This window comes from Colletotrichum paranaense (genome assembly GCF_030867605.1).
Source record: "Colletotrichum paranaense strain IMI 384185 chromosome Unknown Scaffold_10.1, whole genome shotgun sequence".
NCBI classification, from domain to species: Eukaryota; Fungi; Ascomycota; class Sordariomycetes; order Glomerellales; family Glomerellaceae; genus Colletotrichum; species Colletotrichum paranaense.
In genome coordinates, this window is record NW_026848968.1 from 1,433,011 (window position 1) to 1,451,494 (window position 18,484).

An 18,484-nucleotide genomic window follows, 5' to 3' on the forward strand; every position below is an offset into this window, starting at 1 on the left:
CCTTGTCAACCTTGATAGTTAGAAACCATCGTATATCAAGGACGACGAAAAGCTAGAGTTTATAGTTTCTAGGTTACTGTTATGGATAGGCAGAAGAGAAGAATTTACGGGGTTCGAAGACTACAGGGTTGCCCAAACACCTTTTAACGGCAGGGCACTACTTACTTCTGTGCATTAATTGTTTATGGACTTGCAACAAATGGAACGACATATACAGCAATTATCATGTGGCTTTTGTGGTTGATATTGGCATCTTCGGCCCAAGTCGGCAAGAGATTGGACACGTCCGACCGGCGACGCGGGAACATGGTAGTCGACGTCGTCAGCCTTCATGTCCTCATATGGGTCGCTCTGGCATTAGTTGAAGAGCAAGAAGACCAGGAGTATTGAATTCCCCCCGAATACATCCAAGGTCAGTATCAATTCTCTCAAATGAGCTGTGGTGTCGTCTCACGACTGCATTCCTGTCGGCACGGATCGGTAGGAGATGGGACGGACCCGACACGGAGAAGCGGGGCCGATCGGCGGACGGAGGCAGGCCGACCATCGACTGGAATTCACGAATTAAAGGTGACACGAGCCAAGCTCAACTATTCCCAGCCTTCTTATTATCCGGCCATCCAAGATCCTTCGAATATCTGGTCGTGACAGACTCATCACATCTTACTAGCACCTCCACAGCTAGCTGTTCGACTGGCCAAGGTCATTTACAACCCGTCCGAAGACGCCGCCGCCTCCTCGCCAGCCACAACTACCGTGCCATTCCGCGATGCACAGATCGGCAAACCTTCGCAGCGAATCGTACCGAGGTCTCGATACATCCGGCCAGCTGAATGAATCTTGGCAGCTCGATTCACCTCGTGAGGAGTAACCCTCCACTGAAAACAACCGCCATCATCACTGCAAGAGGAGCGATCTTCCCAAGAGACCTCGTCGCACGGCATCCCACATCTATCACAGTCCGATACGTGCGAAGCACAATCAAGTGTCGCGAGATTTATATCCGGCGTCACTCTCCTAACCCATATCTGTCACAGTCAATGTTGTGATGGCTCCCAAACTGGAAGTGTCATGTCAATCCTCCCTTTGGGCACAGGCGCAACTGAGACACGAGGCTAACTCAACCAGTCCTCAAAGGCTCAGCCCATCCTTGCGGGGGAATGTTCGTGGAGACAACTGTACCCCGTATTCCCACTTGTTGGTGTTCCCGTGTGTCCCCGAACCCCAAAAGTGGCAGGCTGTCGTGGCGGTGGTGGTTGTCCCACCGCGGACTGGAATTCGGGATAGATGAGGCACCAAGACAACCCATCTGACCGCATTCCAGACGACAGCCATGTCAATTTCATACATCAACAACCAACGGTCCGCCGTTTTGCAAAGTCAGATGTTCTCTTCCTCCTGGCTGCTCACCCTCTGGTTCTCCCAAGTTCTAAGCCCGTCACACGGTACACGCGTAGACTGTAGACAGCAGACGTCCATACTCGCAAACCTCACCCAAGACACCACACAAGATACCACCCAAACCCTCACTAACAGCCTCACAATGCGCATCAACACCCTCCTCGCCATCCTCGGCACAACAGCCCTCGCCGCCGCAGACGCACCAGCCGTAACACCCTTCCTCACACAACCAGGATCCCAACCAACAACCCTCGTCCCACAACCATCCTCCTCCTCCGCCATCCCAGCAGTCCCCTTACCACCAGCATCCTCCGCAGCATCTCCCCTCTCTTCCTCGCCGCCATCCCCACCGTCATCAAACTCCTCCTCCTCCGCAGGCGCAGCAACCCTCTCAACAACCACGACATCCCGCCCCGGCGGAACCCGCACAATCTCCCTCGCCCCCGTAAAGACAAACATCTACCAAGAGTGCGGCGGCCTCCGACCCACGCCCAACCCGTGCCCCGCCAGCTTCGAGTGCATTGACGACCCCTTCCGCAAGGGCTGCGGCCTGGCGTGCGATCAGACCGGCATTTGCGTCGTGCCCATCATGTGCGGCGGCATCGCGGCCATCAAGTGCCCCGCTGGCAAGTGGTGCGTTGATGATCCAAGAGATGACTGTCACCCGCTTCAGGGGGGTGCCGATTGTGCTGGGCTTTGCGTTTGATTTCATGGGGACGTGGAAAAGAGAAAGGGACGGAGAGAGAGATGGAATACCTAATCGTTGAAGAGACTGTTGAATTGTCATCTGGATAGGCGTTGTTGGGAGAACTGCTCTTCCGCATGGAACATTTTCTTTGTAATAGTTTGCTTGTTATGAAATAGTAGGTTATAATTCATACATACCTTTCACTACTGTGAGTCTCAGAGGTTATCGTGAGGAAAAGGTGAAGGAAGGCTCGGTGAGCTCGACGAGGCCCGTGATGCTTTCCCGCAGACCCTCGGTGAGGACGGGAGGAAGTCGAGACCAAACAAGTTGTCAGAGACAAGAGGGAAACACCCAGGTCGACTGCCATCCCTCCAGGTGGTGTCAAGGAAGCCGCCATGTCTCCCAAGGTTTCCTGCCGTCCCGTGTCGACAGAGGGTTTCGCAGACCGTTCATGGACCAAACCTTCCGTCTCGTCAAGAGCATCGAGTCATCTCCGTTGCCCAACTCGCTGTTATATCTACTCTCTCGATCTTTATGTTCATTGTTCTCAACCGAGTCAACCATTAGGAACAACGCATCAACAACATCCCACTTAGACCATAAGACCTACCGCGAAAATGTGCATCAAAACGATATATCACTACGAGTGCGGTCACACGAAGGACTTCACGCCAGTCTGCAAACGCGCCTTTGATGACTGCCCTTTCGGAATCACCCCAACGAAATGCGCAAACCCCACCCTTGTCGAAAAGACAGTCCGGGACGTCTGTTCTGCTATGGCGTGCAAGTACGAGCAACAGGACAAGCGATGGATCTGCCACGTGTGCGATATGGATAACGAGGACTCCATGACGTGCGAGGGTCAAGATTGTGACCATGGCGTCTGCGCTGAGTGCCTTCCTTGTGAGTACTTCGTAGAGAGGGTATGGGGACGCGAGCTGACTTTTTTCGATAGGGGAGTCTTCCTTGGCGAACATTCCGCACAGAACTCCCGAGGAAATGGAACTGGCGGAGCTTCGAGCCATGGGGCGCGAGCCAGACAAACAATCTCAGTCAACCCTTCAGTCTCCGTTGTCTGTTCCGTCTCAGTCAACTATCGAGACTCTGTCAACTCAGTTGACTGCTCCAACTCAACTGACTACACCGACCCAACTGACTGAGCCAACCCAGTTGGCTGAGCCCGCCAAACGCTCCGAGAACATAAAACCGCCAAGGTTCCGCTGCAAAGGTTGCTCCGTCTGTATAGTCCCGGACGCGCCATCGAGACCGCGACGACCCAAATCAAAGACGCCGCAGCCCAAACCTCCCAAGGTCCCGGTCTACGACTCCGGGGCGGGAGGCTGGGTCCGACGGCCTGACAGAAGAGGTAGGATAAGCCTTAGAAGGGAAGACACAAGTACCATGGGAGTCGGTGGAAGGCAGTCAAAGCTATTGGAAATGGTCGAGGAACTAAATGGTCAAAAAAACTAGATTAGACGAGGCTAGGCAAAAAGGCCAGCCTCTCTGTTCGCGTCTAGGGAAGGTTTCTCTCAAAAGTCTATCGGTCATGGCTCTATAGCGGTAGTAAAGTAAATACGCAAAAGAAGAAAGAGAACGCAAGTAGCAGTCAATCAAACGGTTTATTTACCGCCTGAGAAAGACACGACGGCCCACTTGCCGCTCCAAGCCCACTTCCGTGAGCCAGAATCGCCGCCGCCGCCTTCGGTGGCGAGCAGCTTCTCGTCCTCGCCAGGCTGGAGGCCGACAACGACATCGGCCTTGCACGTGCGGAGGGCCAGGATGTTGAGGCCGGATCCGGGGCCGAGGTTCTTGAGGGCTTCCGTGAAGGGTGTGGCAGCATCCCAGTTGGCCTAGTTGTCATTAGCATCATAGACACTTTGTTAAGTAGAACGTGGAACTCACATCACCAGTCAGCTTGCGGTAGTTGAGATCACCCTTGAAGATGACAACTTCGCTGGCCTTGAGGTCCTCGTACAGCTCCTTGGCCTCCTCGGGCAATTGCCAAAAGGGGCCGGGGTGCGTCCAGTAGCGGTTGGGGCGGAGGATGAGCTGTCCCTCGGCGTGGAACTGGCTCCACTCCTGGAAGAGGAATGCCAGGCTTTCCGAGTCCGCAGCCGAAAGAGGCTCGGGGGTCTTGCCTTGGAGCTCCTCCTCTTCGGAGGGTGTCTCGTAGAAGCGCTTAGGGCTGGCAATGGCGCTGAGGAGCTGGGCAAAGTCACCCGGGAGCACGTCGGATACGAACCAGGGGATGGACTTGGGGTGCAGGACGACGTTGGTGGCCAGGCCGGCAGACAAAAGGTACCCGGCGAGGATGAGGTCGACGTAGAGCTCGAAACCGGCGTTGTCGAGCACAATGTCGACGCGGCGCTCAGCCTTGCCCTCGGCCTTGGCCTTCTTTAGGAGCTCGTAGACGGCGGGGAGATCGTTGACGACAATGTTCTTCTCGGACGCCTTGCGGGCCTCGGAGCCCTGCAATTTCTGGATATCTTCGTAGGTCAAGCTCGTCAGGAGGGACAGGTCGGTGGCGTTACCCCAGAGGCAGATTTCGCACATTTCGGTGAAGAGGAGCTTCTCGGCGGCCTCGTCCTGGGCGGCGCCCTTGTTCTGGTGGAGCTGCTCAACTAGCTCCTTGTACTTTGACGCCAGCTCGACCACGGCGGGGCGGGAGGATCTGAATGTGCTCATCTTTTGGCGGGCAAAGACGTCGTAGTTCTTCCAGTGGGTGGACCGGGCAAAGTGCGTGCTGATGCGTCTGTTGCTGTTAGCACGTGTTTGCTGAGTGGTTTGCCATATGTAGCTTACCTGAAGAGGTAGCACTCGGTGTAAAGCCACGGCACGTTCAGCCATGTGGGAGAGCCGAGCTTCTTGAGCTCCTCGTTGTAGATGCTCACGTCGGGGTATCCATCGTCTTCGATCGGTCTGGTATGGAGAGTATAGTCAGCAACAATGGTACTGGAGGTGTCGATGAAGAGTCGTACGTCAATGCCCGGTCGTGCTGAACCTCGTATTTGATCTTGGCAATCTCCTCGATGATCTTCTTGCCCTCGGCCTCCTTCTCGGCGTCCTTGGTCTGGGTGACGGATCGGTAGAGGTCGTCGATGGCTTGGGTCTGTGACGAGGCTGTCAGCAAGACGTGAATTGTCAACAAGGATGCCAAATACGCACAATAATGACGGGCCAGCGCTCGCGAGCAGTGACCCAGCCAAAGGAGGTCTTGTCGCCGGTCGAGTAGGGAGCTGTCAATTGCATGGTGATTAGCTTGGTGCGAGGTTTGTGGTGATGTCTGGAGGCACCAATGGCGGGGAACCATACCAGGCATCTTGGATCTGAAGAAGGGATTGGGTATCGAGAGAGTCCAGCAGAGGTTGATCAGAAAAAAGATGCAATTCAGAGGGACTCAGACTCAGAGAAAGAGAGGGGAAAGCAGCGAGATTATCAGGTTATCTCGCGAGATTTTGTTTGCGACGACGTGTCTCATCTTTTTTGGGTGCCAAAACACCGACCGCCGAGTTTCTGTGACAAAACGGCAGCAGCTCCCCGCCATGGTGGGGCAGGGGCTGCGTGCACGGTTCTTTCCTTCCAGGTTAGCGCGGGGCACGTCCCCGATACAGAAATATCGAGCGAAATGACGTAAGCCCCTGGTTTCGGATAAACGTATTCACTTATCCATATTAATCACCTAAAAGCAGTAATTGCTTATCTCATCACATCCAGCTTCTGTTCACTCATCGTCGTTCATTCTCATTTCTCATCTCACAAATCTCACGATCATCATGACCATTTGTTCTTGTTCATCATGTTTGACTATTGTGTTTAAACCATCCAATGAAAGTAATGCAATCTTCCCGCCCAAACTCAATCATCCAACAAACTCTCCCTAAAATAGACATGGCAGGTGCCACGGCACGTGCCGCCCCTCGGTTCGCCCCCGTCGAGAATTGTCGCGACCGTTTCAGTCCTTGGTTCCAGACTCTTCAAAATGGGGCCTTGTACGCGCCATTATCAGAGTTCATACCTTTCCTCAAGTTAAGTTAAGCTATAGTCCGCATTGACGATGGATATGTCAGGGCTCAAGATGGCCTCCTGTGAGGTGGTCTGGCACCAATACATTGGTGGAAAAGGCGCCATTCGCATGGATTTGCCTACAATGAGTAAAAAGCCCATGATGTTTTCTCTATTTGGGAAAGTACAATGTGCAATTCTTGACCTTGTCCGCTGATTGCACTGCGGTAGCCAGAACCAACAGCCGAGCCTAGAGTCAGGATCATTCAGTCAGTGACATATCGAGATGACAACTTTACCATCGTCAAGAGTATCAGTTCGCCCATTACAATTTTCTCCTCTCAATGCATTTGCTTTCGCGCTATCTTAGTCTACGCTTCACGGAAGGACATCAATCAAACGTCATGAGACTCAAATGTTACAGCTAGTCGCGGCTGTCTTTCGACATCTCGAGTTGTGAGAAAAGCACACCAAGTTGCGGGGCGCTCCAAGGCGTCTACTATCAGTGACTTTGGAACGAGAAATCCGAGCAGAAACAAAGCTAGAAGAAAGGCTATATCATAGAATACTCATGTTCGCCAAATGCCATCATCGGTCGGCTGTAATGCTTTAATGTTGTCAAGTTGTCAACTAATCAATTACACCAAACCCCACAAAACCCCAGAACCCCAGAATTACCCCGGCCTCTCCGGACGTCTCTCCAGTCTCAGAGGGAATATTGCGGGGGGAACACGCCTCGCGCTCCCTTCCACATGGGCTCTTAATTCATGCATGTCTATGCTGCATGTTGCGTCTGGAGCCAAGTCTTGCGTGTCTGTCACTGCGGGACTACCCGCCTTCGAAGGTTACCTTGCATGAGCAATGTCTCGAACCACCTTCATCTCAACTGCCGTCGATGGGTCCTAGGAGTCACGGATACTCATCCTTGGGGGGCTGACGACCCAGCATTGCGGTTCTTCCACGTGTCAAACGCACTTCGGATGGCTGCCGATCTACACGTCCACTCTGTCGTAACCGTAGGATCAACCATCGCCGGAGGTCGCTTTTCTAATTTCACGTTGGGATTTGAGAAAAGCGTAAATTTCCTACTGCATGTCTCCAATTCGTCTATGTGGTTTCTGAACGATGTTTGACCAGCTCCAGTCTTATAAATAATGGTAGTTGGGAATGTACGATCTATACACTATGTAGAGTTATCTTCCCACCCCTATGTCGTTCAAAACCCACAATATTCAATCATTTTCGCATGTATTCTTTGCTAAGGTCGACGTGCCAAAATCGCAACATCGTGGCATACGGCGCAGGAGAACTTTAATCGAATCTACACCCCTTCGTCCAAACCACTCTACCCTCCGATAGAACTTTCCCCTACGCCGTGGAGGGTGAACAATACATAACGCGCAAGACCTTCCATTTTCTGGGGTCCCGTAGCAGCGATATAGCGATGGCAGAGAGCAGGCATGTGAACATCTGAAGTGAAGCAGTCTCTCAAAAGTTGGCATGAGTTCAGAGGGCCGAGGGATTACACCTAGCAAATTGCAATGCTTGCTGGCACCATCGGTAGCATCTACGCTTTCCGTAAGAGATTGCCGAGAACACGATGCATCGAGTCAGGAACAGGTCGTCAACTCCGCTATTTTGTCTCGAACATCTCCCAAAAGACTCGTTAACCGACATCGTGGGGCGTTCATTATTGCTCTTCCGAATTCGCCCGCAGGCGGAAAACGGGTCCTGTCGTGCTCTCCACCAGCAATACCGGGATCTAATGCGCGAACCACGATGCATCGATGCCAATGTGAAGCGGTGACGGGTCTTTTGCAATGAGAAAATTTGATGCCATCAGGGGATCATGAACAGACGTTTGCCCAGTATCACAACTATGTAGCTCACGTAATTAGCGTCGGCAACAAAAGCCGACTACCCAGGCATCGACGGAGAGAACACCGAGCTTTTATTTTTTGCGTTTCAATGACGCAAACTTCATCGGTCAAAGGCAACGGCATTTCGAACATCTCGGCCGGGCCCTGCCGACACGAAAATCCAACTGAAAGAGCGCATTGCAGAAGCGAATTCACTTGCAAAGGATCGCCTGCAGAAAATTCTGCTTTTGATTACAGGGACCAGTCAGAAACCAACCCCGCGGGCAAAGAGGTCGAGCACACGCGAACTAGCCTGCTAGGTAACGTTGCTGTGGGACTTCTTAGTCAAGCAGCATCATGGCGCCGGGGATGGCATGACTCCTAACGTACAAGAGCCCGGGCTCAATAACCATAAAAGCAAAGTCTGGAAGCGTTGAGGAGTGGGCGAGTTGAGTAATAGCGCGGTCCCGGCATCGCTGCCAAGGGTGCGGCTCAATTTGACTTTTCTTTGGGGCCTCGACGAATATCCCGGTATGAGATCCGGTATGAGGGATGTTTTCTCATCCGGGAACCGTCAAATTAACGTGGCGACCATGTGGGCGGTCTATTTGAAACCTGAAAGACAATCAAAGTTCTCTCATTGTGGCCGGTATATCTGCACGTCGACCAGTTGTTGTCGTCGACTCAACGGCCTCTTCTCGGTGCTATTGCTGACAAGATGGGGGATTTTCCCCTCACAAACCTCACTCGAGTCTGGGCCAGCGGGATCCCCAGAGAAGTCAAAACATTCCCCACGGGAAAAACACCTTAGTCACGAACACTTCTGCCCTCTGGCACTTTACCGCCGCCGGTGGGGAAGTGGTAAAGATTTCTGCTTTGAATCCACACAGAGTCCCAGACCAACTCGGCCAACTTCCGCTTCTGGCTTTAGCTCCGGGACTTTTCCCCGACGTTACACGCCTTGGCCTTTTCTTTTCCCGTAATTCTTTTTTACTTTGGTATTTTTTTACGACTGCGAACCCGCTGCGGGGGTGGACCAAATCGTGTGATGTGCCAGACTTCTCTATGTGCGGGTGGGCGGGGTATGAACTCCATGAACCAGGGGGTCAAGGTGGAAACAAGACGGAGGACTCCGCTGTTTGTCCCGCCAGCTCTTGAGCACCCAGAGGATTTTTGAAGGGGTTGGAGCGTTGGAGATGCTTCGGGTTCGGAAACCTTCGGGCGAATGCCAACTGATGCCAACGTTTGCCAAACCTGAGGGGAGGTGATCATCGGGCAAAGAGCAAGCGGTAGTAGAACGCGTATTTGGAGCCGACGTCTGGATCCGGGAACCATAAGCACCATGTCGGTCAGTACTCAGATCCCACCGTGCTGATCTGACATACCCCGGATTTTCAGCAACTGAGAATCTCACATGTACACCCAGTCGGAGAAGCAAAACATCTGGAACAAGCCAGACGAGGCCTCACTGGGTTCAAACAGGTCAATGATGAGCCTAAGGAGCTAGCAATAACATTGACACGAGGGACGACCCAAGAACCTAGCCCATGGGACCCATCTCGTTCGACTCTGCGGGACGGCCTACACAGAGTCGCATCAAAACTTGACACATCCTGTCCCCATCTGGCAAAAGTTGCCCCATCGCCAAAGGACGTCTCCCTGGTCAACCACCCCCCAGGAAGGCAGTCCTTAGCGTCGGTGCTCCCAAGAATAAGTACAGACGATGGCCCGGCCTGTTGGGTGAGGTGATCGTCTTATTATTTTCCGGCGCCTGCTTCCCGTGATTGTCACTCGGTTGTCTTGCGTTACGAGGTCGACTCTTTTGCTCGTCAATCGCCTCTTGCAATCATGGCCGTCCAAGCAGCCACCGCCGCCGAGGCGCGCACGCAGCTTGCCTACCAGAACAGATGGAAGTCGCTGGCAAACAACCCCAAGATTCTCGTCATTGCCCTCTTTGCATCCTTTGGAGGTTTTGAGTATGGATACCAGCAGGGTATGTCTCTAATCTCCCGAATTCGATGACGACTGTTTCGTTGCTGACCTCATCGTCTTCCTAGGTGTCCTCGGACAATCCCTCGTCATGACGCGCTTCAAGGACAACTTCCCTTCCGTCGTCAACTCGTCCAGCGCGACGGGCTGGTTGACGTCCATCCTCCAGCTCGGCGGTATACTGGGCTCCGTCAGCGCCGGTGTCTTTGGCGAGGTCTTCTCCCGCAAGTACACCATGTTCTCCGCCTGTCTCTGGGTCGTCCTGGGCAGTTACCTCTACACTGGCGCAAGCTACCACAAGCCTGAGCTCCTCTACGCCGGCCGTTTCTTCACCGGTCTTGGTGTCGGAACCTTTAGTGGTGTCGGGTAAGTCTGCCCTCTGTCTAAGAACTTACGCCGAGGCCACGATGCTAACCAACTCTCAGCCCTCTGTACAACGCCGAGCTCGCCGCCCCCGAAATGAGAGGTTTCATCGTCTCCTTCTACCAATTCGCCACCATTCTCGGAATTATGCTTTCCTTCTGGATCGGATACGGCAGCAACTACATCGGCGGCATCGGCGAGGGCCAGTCCGACCTCGCATGGAGACTCCCCTCCTACATCCAGGGTGTCCCCGCCGCCCTTCTCGCCCTCGGAATCTGGTGGTTGCCCTTCTCCCCTCGCTGGCTCGTGAAGCAGGGCCGCGACGAAGAGGCCGTCAAGACCATCGCGTACCTCCGCAAGCTCCCCGAGGATAGCGAGCTTGTCCAGGTTGAGTTCAAGGAGATCAAGGCCGAGGCCCTCTTCGAGCAGCGCTCGTTCCAGAAGGCGTTCCCTCAGTTGGCCGAAAAGGAGAAGACGAGCGTTTGGATGCGCGAGGTCGCGCAGTACTGGCGTATTCTCCGCTCCTGGGACCATTTCAAGCGTGTTGCGTATGCTTGGCTGGTCATGTTCTGGCAACAGTAAGTCTACCACGACCTCCTTGGCCCCCGCGACCGAACTAACTGAGTCTCCTAGGTGGTCCGGTATCGACGCCATCATCTACTACGCCAGCAACGTCTTCCAGAGCCTCGGTCTCACCGGCGGCACGACTGCTCTCTTGGCCACTGGCGTCACCGGTGTCGTCTTCTTCATCAGCACCCTTCCCGCCATGGCCATCATCGACAAGGTCGGCAGAAAGCCCATTCTGATTGTTGGCTCCATTGTCATGTTGATCTCCATGGTCATTCCCGGTATCATTGTCGCCAAGTTCAGCCACGACTGGCCGGGCCATCCTGTTGAGGGATGGGTTGCCGTCGCCTTCATCTGGATTTACAGTACGTTGAGCCTTTCTGTCTCCAGTCGAGATCTTTTAAGGACTAGGTATACTAACTTTACATCTCAGTTGCCGGTTTCGGAGCTTCGTGGGGCCCCGTTTCATGGACCCTTGTTTCCGAGATCTTCCCCCTCTCCATCCGCGCCAAAGGTGCTTCCATCGGCGCATCAAGCAACTGGGTATGCACTCCAAGCCTTTTTCTTTTTAGACATTGACATCAGACTAACATCAACCTGTTAGCTCAACAACTTCGCCGTCGCCTTCTACGTTCCCTCCATGCTCGAGAGCTGGAAGTGGGGAACCTACATCTTCTTCGCCGTCTTCCTCGGCGCCAGCATCATCTGGGTGCACTTCGCCTTGCCCGAGACCAAGGGCGCCACCCTTGAGGAGATGGACCGTGTCTTTGGCAGCAACGCGGGTGCCGAGGACAGCGTTTTGCTCGAGCAGGCTAGACGGGATGTCGGCCTGACTGAGGACCTGGAGGACAGCGCTATCCACGCTGAGAAGAAGGGGCTTCACGAGTCTCACCATGAGTCTGCTTGAAGACCTGCCATCTCGTCTAGAACTGTGCTCGCTGAAGAGCTTGATACCCACACTCCTGTAAGACTGCATCATGTGTAGTCACGATCTTAATAATGAAATGAACGTTCTGGGGAGATTTGGATATACACAAATTACATCACCTAGAACGAGACGTACTTCTCCTCCAGCCTTCTATGGATTTGCCGTGCTGTGTGTGCCAACTCCCCTAATCGGGATTCTAGAGTGAAATCTTACATTACTCATTGCAATAAACACCAGGAATAATGATAGGGCTGAGAAGGGCTTGTCCTCAGAACGGGCTCGTCGTCAATTGCTTCGCACTCATTGCATCTCGCTCATACGCGGTCTGCTAGCCAGTCCATCTCTCAATCCGTCATCATCTCACAATTTTGGCGCGATGATAATGCCTAAATCCTTTGCAATGATATCCGCCGCCTTCTCGCCGACCACAAATGCCGTGTTGTTCGTATTAGCACCAACATTCTCAGGCACAATACTCAAGTCAACAACCTTGAGTCCCTCAACACCGTACACGCTCAACGAAGAATCAACAACACCCCCATCATCCCGCGGCGCCATCTTGGTCGTTCCAAGAGAATGCCACGTCGTGTTGATGTTCTCCCTCAAGAACTGTTCAATCGCCTTGTCGTCTTCCTTAGAATACTCAATCGGCTTGACGTTCTTATACGCGTCCGCCGAGACGGACTCGACAAGCGCGGCCTTGGAGTCCGCAGCAAAGGAAGGGTGTCCGCCGGCGACTTCGCCGCGGTAGAGGGCTGTGCGGCGGGCGACCTCGCGCGAGTGCTTGTAGGCCCAGATCTGCTTCTTGAGGTCCAGGTCGTCAGGATCGCTAAAGAATCCGGTCTCGAAGTCGAGGGGATCCGTTAGGGCGGGGCCGGTGATGTGGATGCTACCGCGGGAGTAGGGGTACGCCGTGTAGTTTGCGACTGTGGTGTACTGGCCTTGCGGGATGGCGGCGTGGTCGCCCAGGAACCTGTAGATGTCAGTGTCTTTGCACTCTTGATAGTAGGATGTGTTGCATGGTGTACATACCCGTGAAGGAAACCAGTAAGCATGACAGGCCTGTTGGGGTCATTCTTGAAGTCCTTCTCCCATGCCTTTTCGAACTCGGGACCGAGCTTCTTTACCTCTTCCTCAGTGGGCCGGATTTTACTGACGACATCGACACCGTTCCAGCCCAGCATCTTGTCCTTCTTGGCAATCGCATCCTCGTGGCTTATGCGCCCGCTAAAGATGTTATCCAGCGTCTCCTCCGGCTTCAACGCCGTCTTGTAGGGCATCAAAACAAGGTTGTGATCTTGATAGTTGCTTCCCACGCCAGGCAGATCCGCCACAACGGGAACGCCAGCTTTGTCCAGGATCTTCTTGCTTCCTAGGCCAGAGCGCTCGAGAACGCCGGGGGTTCCGCAGGCGCCGCACGACACGACCACCATCTTCTTTGCCTTGACGCTCCGGACCGGTTGTTGTGTGGTGTTCAAGACAGCCTGGTAGTCTGAGTTGGGAGTGTACTCGACTCCGACGGCACGCTTGTGGTCGTCAAACAGGACGCGGATCACCTTTGACTCCACCAATACGTGAAGGTTCGGGTGCTTTCCATCCTCGAGAAGTGGGTGCAGGAAAGTGTGTGCGGCATCCTGTCGTCTGCCTTCAGGCGAGACGTATCTCATCCACCTTTCATAGCCGTTGTTTGCCTCTAGGTTCTGCAAGTCCCGAATCTCAGGGTAGCCAGTCTGCTTTGCGGCGGCCAGGATATCATCCTCGGCACTCTCGACACGGAAGCCTCCCGAAGACACATGCACCGGGCCAGAAGAGCCGTGGTGGGCCGGGTCGCCGTTACCGTGGTACGTCTCGAAGCGCTTCAGGTAAGGCCAAAGGTCTGCCGAAGACCAGCCGGGTGTCGCCCATGAATCAAAGTCAGACTTTTGGGCGCGGGTGTAGCTGGCAATACCATGACTCGTTAGCTTGGCTCGTGGAGGGGACGTCGATCGTCATGAGGGAGTCAGAAGAGCTCATGTGCCACGAGCTAGAATGGAGCTACCCCAACTTTTCCCCTTCCATCCCGGTGCTAACTGCCGCCCCCGCATCCGGGGTACGGGATGAAACGGTCCAGACAGAATGGATCGTGTGGGAGCGGATATGGGGGGATGAAGGAGGCGAAGCTGGGGATGTCTCATCGGATGCCGGGTTGAGGCTACGAACTTGAGGGGGGCTGGAGATCCGAGAGAGTCGAAGAGAGAGGAGGGGGGCATTAAGGGGAGGGGAGAGACAGAGATTCGGTAACATACAGCATAAAGTTAATCGAGGAACCGCCACCGAGTATTCCTCCAGCCGGGACAATGGGACCGCGACCTGCCAGCTTGTCGGATACGTTGCCCTGGTAAAAGATTGCGGTCTTGCTCGTCGGGGCAAGGTGGTCCAGAAAGAAGGCGGGGTGGACGACATTGGGAACATCGCGGTTGTTCGTGCCGCCTTCAATGACAAGGATGGACAATTGAGGGTCGGCGGCCGCGAGACGACCAGCGAGGACGCAAGCTGCTGTTCCGCCTAGGATTGAAGAGTCAATACGTGAAAATTGTTGGTTGGGGTGTAGAAGTCCTGCAAGATACCTCCAGCAATGATCACGTCCACCTCTGTAATATCATCCACCAGCTTGCTGTAGAGACCCATGGCTACGGTTTTTCGCAAAGTCAGTGTAAACTCAATTGAGGGGCAAAAGATTTCAAAAACACAGGCGCGCGTGGGGGTGATTGAGTGTGTTGAGCAGAGAGTCGGGATGAAGCAACCAGCACAAACAAGCGGCTCGCGGACCGCGATGGTTACTCTACTTTATATATCCTTCTCCGCACGCCACGTCGCAGCGTTTGGAGAAAAAATCCACAGGGCTGTTACGCACGCTCGGGCGGAATGCAAGCAGGGTGTATTCCGCCGAGATTCCGCGTTGCGCTGATCTGTTGACAAGAGAGAGACAAAGGCCTAGAGGAGGGGGCCCTTGGAAGCTTGGGGCTGCATTTCGAGAAGCTCAAGGGGCCACATGGCCGCACAGATGGCGGCGAACACGTCGCAGGTTGCGGACAAGCGGAGGGGCTACTGAAGACCCCGATGTGACCAGAACCCTGGAGGAGGAGCTAGTTGTCGGGTGCGGGGATGGGATGGCAATGATACATAGACACATAAAAATGCAGACGCAGTGATTGTGCAGACAGACTAGACACAACAGACTCAACAGAGTACGGATGTAGATGTTATGTTGCACTAGGCAGGACAACTATGGGGCGAAGTTGATACGGGGAAGCATGTCTGAGGTGTGGGCGCTTAACCGACCCAGCCAATTGAGGTTATTTGATTTGCCAAATTGGCTAGGTTACAACTCCAGGGTTCCCCAACACTATGATAGACTAAGTGGGCTGCTCCAGTTCGCTCCATGTTTTCCGGATGGCGCAGCTGGGCAGCTTTAAGTTTAGGGCTCGTCGGCTGGTCTCTTCTAGTGCCTTTTAGCAAGATGACTTCGGACTCGGGCGCGAATTCTTGACTTATACAACGAGCCTAGGTCCTAGAGGCATTCATACGCCATATGGGCGTCTTCTGACTCGTCGGGGAGTTAAGTGTTGAGGAGGGATACATTCAGTGTGTGTCGGCATGGGGCTGTTGGCGGACGATCATGGTGGGAAAAGAGGGGACCAAAGATGCGGGGAAGGGTCACTAAGAATAGTCTGGCGAAGGAACGCAAATCTCATAATGTCGATTTCCTGCGCCGGGGAAAATACCTTAAGTTCGTAGAGTATCATAAGTAGACTGGAAGACGATGAGTAGTTCCCCAAGTACAGGCAGGTGCCGCTGAAGAATCGAATATGCTTGCCGACTGTCAAATGACAACAACGTCGTACTCGTGGGCTGCGCAGGGATGTTGCTGACTAGACGCGTGCCGCGGCCCAATCTCCAGATGGGGAATATTCGGATGATGTATTAACAACATTGTCTCTTTGATCCCATCATCCAGGGTCCATCGTAACTGTTGGCTCTCAGTCATTGAGCGCAAGGGTTGAAACGGGACTTTGGTGTTCCCATGCTACGATGTGCGTACTCACTACTACCTGAGCAGGGCGAAGGGTTCGTTAGCTCTGAGTACAAGGATGCGCTGGCCCGCATTGGCGATGGAACGTAAGCTTGAACTAGATAGAGTCACCGCAACTCGAACTCCACCTTCAAGAGTCTCAGTTTCACAAATGGGCAATTGCAATGTAGAGGCAAATACTAGTTGAAGTCGGAATTGCCATTACAACAACCTGACTACAGTCGTAAAAAATCATTCCAATAGTCCCAGTCCAAGTTTGCCGAATCGGTGAGTCCCAGAGGGTCAAGACTTTGAAAGTCTGCCGCAGACACCTGTGAAACTGGCGCAATTTTCTGTTGCCTCTGTTCCCGAAGCAAGCAAATATACCGGGGCGGATTATCGGCCTCATGACTCCCCTGGATATTGACCAACTCTCTCCTCCTAGCCTCCCAAGCTTCCAATGTCAAGTCCCCTAGCGTCACATAGAAGGAACTCTCCGTGTTCTCAATCAGTTCCGGATGATATCCGTAGAGACTCTCTATAAGCTTCCAAGCCAACGTGACCCGCTCACCAGAGACCCTCTTGCGGAGATCACTAATGATATAGATGTAGACATCCACGGTAAATTTCGTCGTCATATGCGCGATAAAGTGCGAGGAGAACTTGCTGCTCATAGCAATCTCCATCATCTCCAGCCAAGTCACACTCCAGTCGAAAACCAGATCACCCTCCTCGCGCGTCATGAACACCTCCCCATTGCTATTAGCCCGGCCTCGCGGGCTGTGCACCTTGCACCGGAAGCGAGCTAGCGTGAGCCTGGTCATGGTATACACCAGAGCATGGAGAGGAATATTCCTATCCAGGTGCCGAATGAACTTTTCGTGGTAAATGGCCTCAATCTCGTTGATCGCATCATCTTCTAGTTTTGATGGAGGCTTGTCTTTCCCAGGGCCGTGTATGATGACATCAAAGACCTTGACAGCTCTACTGGAGGATCTGATGATGTTAAAGGTCTCAAACTTCATCAACACGCAGAGCATTTCCGTTGCGCCCGGGTGCTCCGGTGGCAGTTCCGCCATTTCCGGATGCAAGTCGGCGTCGTTGACGTTGAGCGGGAGGCGGACATCGCCGAAATCACTTTCGGATGGTGGGAGTCGCATGCCCGCAATTTTGACGATTCTCACTCTAGAATCCAACCCGTTCAACTGCCACCATAGACGTATACGCATTTCAGTCTCGAATACCGATACTTTTGGATCTGGCTTTGGTCTGTTCAGACCCATTTTCTGGCTGATCCTGATTGCGGCGCCGGTCAGAGTGGATGTCAGCTCCGAATCTGGGTCAGAAAAGAGAAAAAGAACAAAGGCTTGCAAAACCTCAAAGTCTCGCGTGGTGAGGAAGTCGGCTGCAATGAGAGCACGCAAAGCGGCGGTCCGATAGCGCAGTATGAGCGTGCTCCTGGCCTCGCCAAAGGTAGTCTGGCAGCCTTCAATGGACGTGGAGGTGACAGCTAGAGTGTAAATGGCGAATAGCATGGCTGTAAGCGGCTTTGATGCGCCGGCCGGATTCCAACTTGCGTCCAGGACCTGCTGCTGTAGAGTCGGCACATGGATGATCTTCAACAATGGGTTGACGGCCTCGACAAAGATCTGCCAAAATCGGCAGATGTGCCTTGGGTCCGGGTGGAGCTGTGAGAGTTCGGGTTGAACGGTCGTCATCAAAACATGAAGCGCTGGCGTTGGGATATGCAGAGGGTCTTCTTTACGAGTGAGGCACTGCACGGGCGGGTACATTAGCTGTAATGCAAGTCAGATATTAGTCGTCTATTCAACAGCACGGCGACTCTTACCTCTGCCGGGAGAGTTGACCAAAGACAACTGAGTATGTCTAATCAGCAAGTGACGCCATATTCTACTCCGTCCTAACACTGACCGCTCTGTTGTCAAGGGACTACCCTTCAACACTTGAGTCGTTGAGCTCTGGTGATCGAGCGGAGACGTCGCAGAGGATATCGCCTCAGATTTATCTTGCTTGATCCGCCCCTGAGGCCCAGACGTAATCCAACCATGAGAACACGGCGTAAAGTCGACATCGTGCTTCCGCATCAAGTCCTCGTATGCGGCCAAGCGCGCAAGGAGCTCCTCGTCAGCAGCTCGTTTTCGAGGTCGCGGCGGAGCTGGTCCTTCGTAGAGGCATTGCGCCTGTGCCTTTGTGCAGTTTGAACATGGCCCAGCTTTGTCGCATTTGATCTTCCTCTTTGCGCAGAGCGAGCACGCGTGCTTATGCTGCCCTTCAAGAGCTGTCGGTTGCGGGGTCGCCATGGGCAGAACGGTGAGAAATGAGAGACGGATTGCTTGAGGCGAAACAAGTATCCATGCACATTTGATTGATTGATTCTCATAAGATATTCGGACCCTTCCCGGACTTTTGGAAAATGTCCGGTAACGGTTGTGAGGTTACTTGTGGTGAAGGATGCCCGTCGGGATGGCGCGAAGGAAGATGTCGGGGATCTCGGGTCTCAAAGCAGTTTAGCGTTTCTTTTCGGCTTCCGTCTGATGAATTGCTCCATCCTTACTATGAGAATCTCAGAGAAGTCTAGCCTCTTTTGGATATTTCGGGCCCGAGATGTCTGGGAG

The 18,484-nt window shown here is 53.6% G+C and overlaps 6 protein-coding genes across 6 annotated transcripts; 3 read left to right on the plus strand and 3 right to left on the minus strand.

Moving 5' to 3' along the window:
* Window positions 1-1,543: 1,543 nt before the first annotated feature.
* Window positions 1,544-2,107, plus strand: CPAR01_12174 (uncharacterized protein; the record flags this gene model as incomplete). The annotated part of the gene is made up of 1 exon (XM_060496432.1): window positions 1,544-2,107. One exon carries the CDS (start codon window positions 1,544-1,546, stop codon window positions 2,105-2,107), a length of 564 nt encoding a protein of 187 aa, XP_060345217.1.
* A 599-nt stretch (window positions 2,108-2,706) lies between these two features.
* Window positions 2,707-3,559, plus strand: CPAR01_12175 (uncharacterized protein; the record flags this gene model as incomplete). The annotated part of the gene is made up of 2 exons (XM_060496433.1): window positions 2,707-2,992; window positions 3,045-3,559. 2 exons carry the CDS (start codon window positions 2,707-2,709, stop codon window positions 3,557-3,559), a joined length of 801 nt encoding a protein of 266 aa, XP_060345218.1.
* Window positions 3,560-3,708: 149 nt separating this feature from the next.
* On the minus strand, window positions 3,709-5,437 carry CPAR01_12176 (uncharacterized protein; the record flags this gene model as incomplete). Its single annotated transcript, XM_060496434.1, has 5 exons — window positions 3,709-3,939; window positions 3,992-4,841; window positions 4,892-5,008; window positions 5,068-5,198; window positions 5,255-5,437. Coding segments are annotated over 5 exons (1,512 nt in total), but the record flags the coding sequence as incomplete, so codon positions are not given.
* Window positions 5,438-9,798: 4,361 nt separating this feature from the next.
* CPAR01_12177 (quinate permease) lies at window positions 9,799-11,776 on the plus strand (the record flags this gene model as incomplete). Its single annotated transcript, XM_060496435.1, has 6 exons — window positions 9,799-9,943; window positions 10,008-10,305; window positions 10,365-10,880; window positions 10,936-11,234; window positions 11,303-11,412; window positions 11,474-11,776. The coding sequence occupies 6 exons, from the start codon at window positions 9,799-9,801 to the stop codon at window positions 11,774-11,776; spliced, it is 1,671 nt and encodes a 556-aa protein (XP_060345220.1).
* Window positions 11,777-12,157: 381 nt separating this feature from the next.
* CPAR01_12178 (GMC oxidoreductase) lies at window positions 12,158-14,464 on the minus strand (the record flags this gene model as incomplete). Its single annotated transcript, XM_060496436.1, has 4 exons — window positions 12,158-12,770; window positions 12,830-13,735; window positions 14,083-14,341; window positions 14,404-14,464. 4 exons carry the CDS (start codon window positions 14,462-14,464, stop codon window positions 12,158-12,160), a joined length of 1,839 nt encoding a protein of 612 aa, XP_060345221.1.
* A 1,620-nt stretch (window positions 14,465-16,084) lies between these two features.
* Window positions 16,085-18,169, minus strand: CPAR01_12179 (fungal specific transcription factor; the record flags this gene model as incomplete). The annotated part of the gene is made up of 3 exons (XM_060496437.1): window positions 16,085-17,644; window positions 17,698-17,725; window positions 17,781-18,169. 3 exons carry the CDS (start codon window positions 18,167-18,169, stop codon window positions 16,085-16,087), a joined length of 1,977 nt encoding a protein of 658 aa, XP_060345222.1.
* Window positions 18,170-18,484: the final 315 nt, after the last annotated feature.